The sequence below is a fragment of the Staurois parvus genome, unplaced genomic scaffold (genome assembly GCF_062004578.1).
Source record: "Staurois parvus isolate SC_StPar_1 unplaced genomic scaffold, SC_StPar_1.0 ptg000025l, whole genome shotgun sequence".
Lineage (NCBI taxonomy): Eukaryota > Metazoa > Chordata > Amphibia > Anura > Ranidae > Staurois > Staurois parvus.
In genome coordinates this window covers 11,001,322-11,010,488 of record NW_028317821.1, presented here as the reverse complement: position 1 = coordinate 11,010,488, position 9,167 = coordinate 11,001,322, and the positions used below count along the sequence as shown (strand labels likewise).

General features: G+C 38.8%; 1 protein-coding gene across 3 annotated transcripts in view; it reads right to left on the bottom strand.

The window, feature by feature from the left end:
- Positions 1-558: 558 nt before the first annotated feature.
- HCFC2 (host cell factor C2) overlaps positions 559-9,167 on the bottom strand; it is a 62,823-nt gene continuing 54,214 nt past the window's right edge. For 2 of the 3 annotated variants that reach the window (XM_089651833.1, XM_089651835.1), the window contains one exon: positions 559-8,434. In XM_089651833.1, the coding sequence (XP_089507959.1) occupies positions 8,421-8,434 (14 nt within the window). In that variant the 3' untranslated portion in view covers positions 559-8,420. The remainder of the gene's footprint in view (positions 8,435-9,167) is intronic. The other variant, XM_089651834.1, reaches the window with a different exon arrangement.

The window sequence follows — 9,167 nt, the reverse complement described above, 5'->3', positions numbered from 1 at the left end:
GCCAAGTCAATCACCTGACCTGAATCCGATTGAGCATGCATTTCGCTTGCTGAAGACACAACTGAAGGGAAAATGCCCCAAGAACAAGCAGGAACTGAAGACAGTTGCAGTAGAGGCCAGGCAGAGTATCATCAGGGATGAAACCCAGCATCTGGTGATGTCTATGCGTTCCAGACTTCAGGCTGTAATTGACTGCAAAGGATTTGCAACCAAGTATTAAAAAGTGAAAGTTTGATTTATGATTATTATTCTGTCCCATTACTTTTGGTCCCTTAACAAGTGGGAGGCACATATGCAAACTGTTGTAATTCCTGCACCGTTCACCTGATTTGGATGTAAATACCCTCAAATTAAAGCCGACAGTCTGCAGTTAAAGCACATCTTGTTCGTTTCATTTCAAATCCATTGTGGTGGTGTATAGAGCCAAAAATGTTAGAATTGTGTCCATGTCCCAATATTTATGGACCTGACTGTATATTAGTTGTATTCATTTTAACAAGAATTATTGAAGAAAGATGGAAGAATGAAGAAAAGAAAAACAAATATTTCAAACACTGATCACGTAAACAATATAAAGCAAGTTTATTTAATACAATTATGGCATAATATTTCAAGCATTAACTTTGCCAATGAGAAACATAATCTTAAAACATTTATTGGTCATATGAAGAATAACAAAGCAAAATGACAACAGTATATAAATATTTGTCAGTTTGGTAAAAGCAAAATTTTCTCTGAAATGCATGATCATTGAAAGTGCCAATCAGTAAATGAAAACTATATATACCCTGTATAAAAGGAAAAATAAAATGAGTAAGGCAACATACAGCAACGAGCAAGGATATTGTTTACTATATACCTCCAAAATACCCTGATTCAGTGATCTGATGCTTACATACTGTACTTAGGCTGATGCTTACATACTGTACTTAGGCTGATGCTTACATACTGTACTTAGGCTGCTTTGTAAACGGTGAAGAATCGGTCTTAGCAGCAAATCACACATTATTCCCCAACGATAACCAATTTTTTTTGCTTAATACAGAGTAGGGAACAGCTGGAACCACTGATTTTTTATTTCTGTCTGTGTGCTCTAGTGGAGATTCCCTCTCCTTTCCTGTAAAAGTGCAAGATGGGACAGGAAGTAGAACTCCCCCAACGGTTCTAATCCTTCATATACGTGTGCGCACACACACACACGAATGGGGTTTTAACTTTCATAACTGCTATGCTGGAATATGGTTGCAAACAGCTCCAGTTATAGGTCAGCTGCTGTATTTATGGATTTTTGTTGTTTGCAAACCGAACACCTAGGTCTTCGGTTAAGAAATTATGGCCATTAAGTAATACTTTAAAGTTTAAAGACAAACATAACCGATATTCCAGGTTGCAGTAGATAAAAAGACGAGTTTAACTGGCTACTGGTTTCTTTAACCCAGTCTTCAGGTATTTTTTTGTTTAATAAAAGGATCCCACAGCTAGTACTAAAAATTAAAAACAGCTCTGGCTGCAATACTCACCTTCTCTGCATTGCTCTCCCCCACCACAAGATGTCCTTACTCTTCTGTGTTGAATGACACCCTAATAGACTGAGTATCCTGGACCTGCCCCTAGGGAGAGGGGGCATCACTACAGCGACCAGCACTGTGTAATGATGTGGAAGCCAGTACTCATATTGTTAACACGCTGTGCTGTGAAGTTTTAAAGACAACCCTGTGCATTACCTCACCGTCTTTAACACTTCAGCAACAAGCAATTATAAGAAAATCTAAAACATGTTTTAGGTGAGAGATTGGAGACTCAAGGTAGGCTTTAAAACGGGTGTCAAACATCACACGGTGAGTTGTACCAACAGGTAAGTTTACAATAAAAAAAAAAAAAAAAAAAAACTTACCTCTAGGAACAGTGAATATCTCTTAAACATGCCTTTTAGAAGATATTCACATTAATTAGCAGCAGGTGACATCACTGGCACATGCACTCTGACATCATTGCAGCTCGGCCATTCAAATGACCAGAGCCCATGAACCCGGAAGGAAAACCAGGTGAAGATAGAATCCCGGTCAGCAGTTACAGGGCACTGCTGGAGGGATCTGTTTTGTAGGTAAGTCTTCCATAATGTACTAGTAGGTGGTGCATACTAGCACATTATGTCATTACCTTGCAGGGAGAAATTATTTTTTTTCCTTTTAAACTTCAAGTGTTCTAAGTGCAAGAATGATCTCCCCCCACTGAAGGATCTTTCCAGAGGCATACACACTGATTTCCAAAACTTGGATGTTGATGGAGAAGGCATTTGGAATGACTTTGTAGGACATTCCCAGTGCCAGCTTATCTCTGGAAAGGTATGTTTTGTGGGGCACAGACATCAGATAGGGAGGGTCATGCCTTGCTAATTCTACTCTAACAAGGGCTAAAACAGATTTCTGGACAACTATAAACTCATATGATAACCTGACACAAGTAATAATGTCTTGTGTACATGGGGATTTGCATCACAATTGCTTTTCTCCTCACAGGTTAGTAGAAATGCAAACACAGCTTGGGTGAGAAGCATCTGTGAAAGACCTGACAGCATGCTTTATTTTCCCATCTACACAAGCCTTGATAGTCTTCATCTTCAAATTCCTTAGGTACCATGTTCCTTTGAATACACACACATCTAAGCCCTGGTTCACACCAAATGCAATCTCAAAGTGCTCCCATTTAAAGTGCACCTTCAAAAATTAAAAAGGGTGCGATTTCAGTGCCATTTACCTCTAGTCTGTGAGAGATAAATTGCACTGAAGTAATCGGGAAATATTTTTCAAATCACACTATTTAAAATCACACCTATTAAGACAGTGCCTTACAAATGCATAAGATGTAACTTCAGGTGCAATTTGTAAAATCACATGTCGCACCTGAAGTTGCAGCAGTGTGAGCCAGGGCTAAATCATCATCACAATTTGAAGACCACAATCATCACTAACTGATTTTCTTCTACTGAACAAGTATAGAGTAAACCAAAAATAAATTCCTAACTTTAACTATAACTTCACAATTAAAATTGCACATTTAAATGGTCAATTATCTTAAATGTATAGCTCCGTTTTGTAGTATACACGCTCTTAGGAATTGTGTGTGTCTGTTTAGGAACCATCAACCACACTGATTGTACATTAGGGTTTAACACTGTCAGTTGCCATTGCATACCTACATAGAACACAACTACACAGTGTTACTGCACGATTACTTAATGAACAATTCCTTGACATGATTACTTAAAGTCAGATGACTGGACAATTGTAAAGTGCTGTAAAATAAAAAGCCCACGTGTGAGCATTTATACAAGTGCAAAGCAAGCTTGACACTAAACCTATAGTAGCAAACAACTTTCCCTCAGCATAAAGAGTAAGATGGCTTTGTAAACACTGACACATAAAAGGCTCACCAGCAAGGCTTGCATTCATGACTACAGAACAGAGGCGGCACTGCACACAGAAGCTGCAGGATACACATTGCAACTAGTACAATATAGAAATATGTACTGCGATCACTAAGCCACTTCAACTGTAGCACTAACAACAAGAGTACAAGCTTCTGTACAGATGGAAAACTGGCAATAAAACAGCAGCGAAAAGTGCATATTTTTAAAAAATAGGTAAGACATTTTTACCCGTTAAGAGACGAGTCTGTAAAATAACATGCAGATGTCCCCATCACCCCACAGTCGTTCATATCACCTTGGTGGACTAATACTTTACCATTCAGTAATGCATGGACAGAAGGCAAGCATTTTGTGCATCAGTGGCAACAGACACTGGATTTCACATGTAGCTGATGTGGACTAAGTGAAATGGGGAAAGAGAACCCATATCAAGCAACTGCCCATTTTTCTAATATTAACCTGATACATTTACACATCCACACAGGCCAGGACCTGCTAAGCCTGTCTTTAAAACTGAATGTTGAGCAAATGATCTCATGTCAGCAAATCTATATTGCTATGATATATACTTTACAAATGTATACAAAACTTGGAAGCAAAAATACATTTTCTATAGCCAATATAAATGGCTATGTTGAAGACAATAACCTTTGTGAAAATATAAAATATACATTTACAGACCTCACATAAAACTTCATTATTGCAGCGGAGATTTCCTATATAGTGTTCAAGATCTGCCCTAAACTCTGACTGTTGAGATGATACAGCATGTGTGTTAGATGTCCAATGGAATGTCCCATGCTCAGGCATATACATGGAAACTAAAATAAACTATATGCCAAATTATTTCCCATTAAAATCACACAACATGTATCAATATACAATATTTAAATTTCTTAAGCTATGTAAAATTTGACAAGCAATATTCTACAATATAATTTCTCAATTTGTTTAGAATATTTGAAAATGTATACGCATGTACACATACGGGCTTCAGTATGTGAGAGACCAGTGTGTACAGCTAGCTTTTACACAGTAATAGCAAAGCTTTCAGCAAGTTTCCAGTAGATTTGTTAAAACCTTTAGTGTAAACTTCAGGAATAATAAATATATCTCAAGGCAGAAGAAAACCATGGTGAGGATGGTCAGCATCTATGCACATTATGAACGTTTATCTCTGGGCATGCTCTTCTCTCCATATTGTCTCCATCCCTGCCAGTGTCATGCTACCTTCCTCTTTTCCCAGGTCCGCTGTCATTTTGCTTCACCTATTGAGCAGACAGTGATGATGCAACTCCCGTGCATGCATGCTAAAGTTACATTGTTTTGGCATCCAGTGCCATTCCTGGTATCTGTAAGATGCCAAGACTGTACATGTTACTGTGTATGCGCCACAGTCAGGATATAGAGTTAAAAAAAACAAAAAAAACTGCTAGCAGGCAAGTACGTTTTTTTTTTTTTTTTTTTTGTGTGTGTTTTTTGTATTTAGGAAAAAAATAGACTTGCACATTCTTTTCTACCAATAGACCCTACCCTGCTGGTAATTTTTTGCTATAATGGTTTACGTCTACTTTAATGGGGCACTGACCATCTAAACAAATGCTAACAGACTTCAGGAGGATTTTAACAAGCCAAAAGTAGTGCTGAAGCTCATTAAAGCCTGCTTGCTGCTTGTTTAAAGTGAAGGTAGGCACTTAAATTGAAGCGGTTGTAAAATGTAATATTTTTTAAAATTAAAATAATTAACATGTTATATTTACCTGCTCTGTGCTATGGGGTCCCGCAACTGCATTCTCAGCTCCTCCTCTTTGCTGTGTGCCCTCTATAGCAAGCAACTTGCTATAAGGGCATAACTGTAGCTTGTTTCCAAGCCGGACCATGTGCATCCATAGACAAACATAGTGCAGTTCAGCCCTGTCCCCCGTTCCCTGGTGAGGGGAGGCGATACAATTACTGGTAAATTTTTTTACCTAAATACAAGGAAGGCATTGAGGTAAAACATGCCATGCCTTTGGAACAACTTTAAGATATATATTTACCCCCAAACTGCATCTCAAGGTTGGTTCTAAAAGCTTAAAAAAATCTGCTTGATGCTTGCTGAATGTACACTCTGCTCTTATATAAGCTGAAGCTGGTATGTACATGACATTAGGCCACCTGCAGATTTCCCAGATTGTGATCAGCAATGTCTACATCTTCTCTAAAGATAGCTTTTCTTTAAAATTAGCTATGGGTGAGGAGTGAATGGGGTGATACATCTGAAATGCTAAGTAGTATTTTTATGTAGGTGATGGTACTTCTAATAATGAGGAAAAATCCAAAAACAAGTTTCAGGTGTATCATATTACTGATAACATATCTGTACACTATTAACTTCAATATTTAAAGAGCTCCAGGATAAATAAGTACAGAAAGAGCCCATGCACACTCTCCAAAATACTGGCATGGAAATCCACTCATTTGTCTTTTCTCTATATAATTATACTTTTATCTGTCATTAACATTTATCAGAAACTATGTATTATCTATGCCTGTATAAAAAACACGTTATAGCATTAAGTATGCATTTATAAGTAAAGAAGTAGAAATATATAATCCATAATGCCACAATTTTAATGCACTTGTATTTTCAGAATGAGTGACATATTGCTATAAATTTTATGGTTTATTTACTAGCACTGTCTGTGTCTTACTTTTAAATGGCCCTATCATAATATACGTGTGGAGGGGAAAAAAAAGGGGGTGGGCCTCTACTTGCACTGCTGTGTCATTTATTCATTCATTCACAGGACTCTGTAAATGAAGAAACTACATGGCAGACATTCTTGTAGTTCTCAATGCACTGAGGGCACTGAAGAGCACCCCAATAGCACTTCCCCCAGCTTCTTGTACAGAGGTATAGGCAAGACAGCTGGAGGACTGGGCTTCAGGGGATTAACACTGCACCCCTGATCGCAGTTGCAATGCTTTGCAGTCTCCTGTAGGAAAAAAAATGTGCGTATATTATTTTCTCCTGAATGGTGAACTTGGCTTTTAACTCCAAAAAAGCATTATGGCACTTTAGAACCCAACATTATAGTAAATGTTGCAATTTGTAATATTTAATCATAGACAAATGGGCCATAAGACATTTCCTTAAGTATTAAAGCAGGACTTCACCCAAAAGGGGAAGTTCTGCTTGTTTGCCTCCCCCTCCCCCCACATTTGGCACTTTTTTCTTGGGGAGAGGAGGGGGGAGGAGGGGGGAGCTTGTACCTGGTTTTGATAGGTTCCCGTTCCCACTTCAGGTCAGATGCACAGCTGCAATCTAAGCAGGAATTTCCGTCCACCTCTTCCATAAGTCAGCAGCTACATTATTTGCAGCTGCTGAATTTCATTTTTTTTTGGGGGGGGGGGGGAGCCTGGAGCTCCGCTTTAAGCTATAAAGTTATGTAAAGAAGAGTAACTTATCATCTGAGAACAGCTGGGGCTGCATTCATCTATCAGTTTGTTTTTTTGCTAACCTTAAACCAACAGGGGCTCCAATGCAGCCCATAATACAGTTTGATATGTCTGACCTAGAGAAACGGGCATTGCATATATCCTAACATGGGTCACTGCTGTCAGATTTAGTAGATATCAAGCTGCACTAAAAAAAGCAGCTGAGCACCATGTATATGGACCTAAAGTGTTTGTGGAACATAGAGCACTAAAGCACCTCTGGTGAATATAGCCTTCCTCATAACGAGCAAAACCCACTTTACTGCAATTTGATAAAACAGACAAGTTTTTCCTTGACATATTCACTTAAAATGTGCTTTATCTGAAAAAGGTACTGCATGGCCGTGTAGTACATAGCATACCAAGATATCTGGCTGCTGAGCAAAATTGATCCACTAACCTTAGTTAATTGACTGCCTACCAAGGATACCAAGGACATCTGTTTATTTACTGACATGTCATCAGTTTGGATATGCCAATTAAATTGCTTCTAAAAGATACCACTGTATAAATGGCCTTTCCAGCAAAACTGAAAGTGTTAAATATCTGCTGCCAACTTCCCTAAAATTTCCCCAAGAAAGCCCTTTCTCCCGTTTTACCAGGAAGTGGAGATCTGAATTCCATTCTACCAGCCACAGAAATGTAAAGTAAACAAAATCCTAAGTAAATGGCTGGTCTCCTGACTACATGGATACAACAGCAAGATGAGGATCATACTGGGGTTTTCCTGGGATCTTTCAGGAAGCATTAGAAATAATTATTTTGGTTGGAGACCCCTTTAAACTGCACAGACCAGTAAAAGCCTAGTTTAGAACACTGGTTTGATGATTCTGTCTATACAACTCCCAGAATAATCTGGTATACTGAATGAGCAGACTGATGCTCTTTCTATAAATTTACCAACATTTATTTTTGCATACAACTTGCTAAAAACTGATAAAAAAGGCTAGTTGAAAAGTGCAAGTCATTTAACGCACACTTTTCCGGAAAAGTAAAATGCCAAAGGAACTTATACAGTTCCCCTTCCAGATTCCTTAATGATTCCATGTTGAAGTATAGGCACGGAGCCCCTGAAGCAGGGAAGTGCATTGTGCCTAAAGTATTGCACTGTAACCTTCTGTCCATCCCTTTTACTCTATTTATTGCTTAAAACTAGATACTCGCAAATACACTTAAGTGGTAAAAAAAAAAAAAAAGAAAATGGAAGCCAAAGCCAGTTTCCACTACAAAGAAACTGTACTGTGTAGTCCCACCTGAGTATGTCACTAATCCTTTGCAAAAAAAAAAAAACATGAATAAAAAGTATACATTTATATATGTATCGCTTTACAACAGGTAGCATAATGTAAAAATAAACATTCTGAGATTTACAAAATATTACAAAAAGTAAAACATATAGCTACACTTAGTACAAGCTGAAAATGCTTCCTTTCAATAACATTAGTGGCAAACATCCAATGGAAGTGGCACTTTGCTGCTTAATCTTGTCAAGGCGCTTCCACAAGAACCTTCACGTTTTCTCTGCTGTAACAAACCATAATGTACTAATTAACCAATTCTGACATACATGTAAAAATCTGCATTTCTTTACTTAAACCCCGCAGACATCACACACGCTGCAATTTTTTTACATCACAGTATATTTGTGCAACCATTTTTAAAACGCAAATGTTTTGGAAAAATTGCACTTTAACCGCTTCCAGTCTGCCGTATAGCAGAAGTACTGCTGCAGGGTGGCACTGATGCACAAAAATCACATGCACCCTACCCACGCCAGCATTCGCGGCCTTGGCTGTCAATCACCAGGTCCTGGCTGGTGATTACTCGCCAGCGCCCGTTGATTGCATTTCCGACGTGGGTGGGAGTTGGAGGGGAGCTGTTTGTAAACAATACAGTTCTCTCCCCTGTTAGCTCCTGCACACTGCTTTGCATGGCTGTGCATAGCACAGCCATACAAAGCAGTGTGCTTACAGTGAAGCAATCACACAGCATACAGTTAACCCTTTGATCGCCCCACATGTTGACCCCTTCCTGCCCAGTGCCATTAGTACAGTGTTAGTGCTTTTTCTTAGCATCATGCACAGGCTGGACTAGAGACACACATAGATTGCTGTATAGGTAACTCAATTTACTAGTTGTGTCTCGCTGGCCCCACCATTAATGCACAGCCAACGCTTAGGACAGCAGCCTCAGACACTCCTATTCATACCATGGACTAGCATATTCCCAGCCGGCATGTAGCTCAGGATTGTCACTA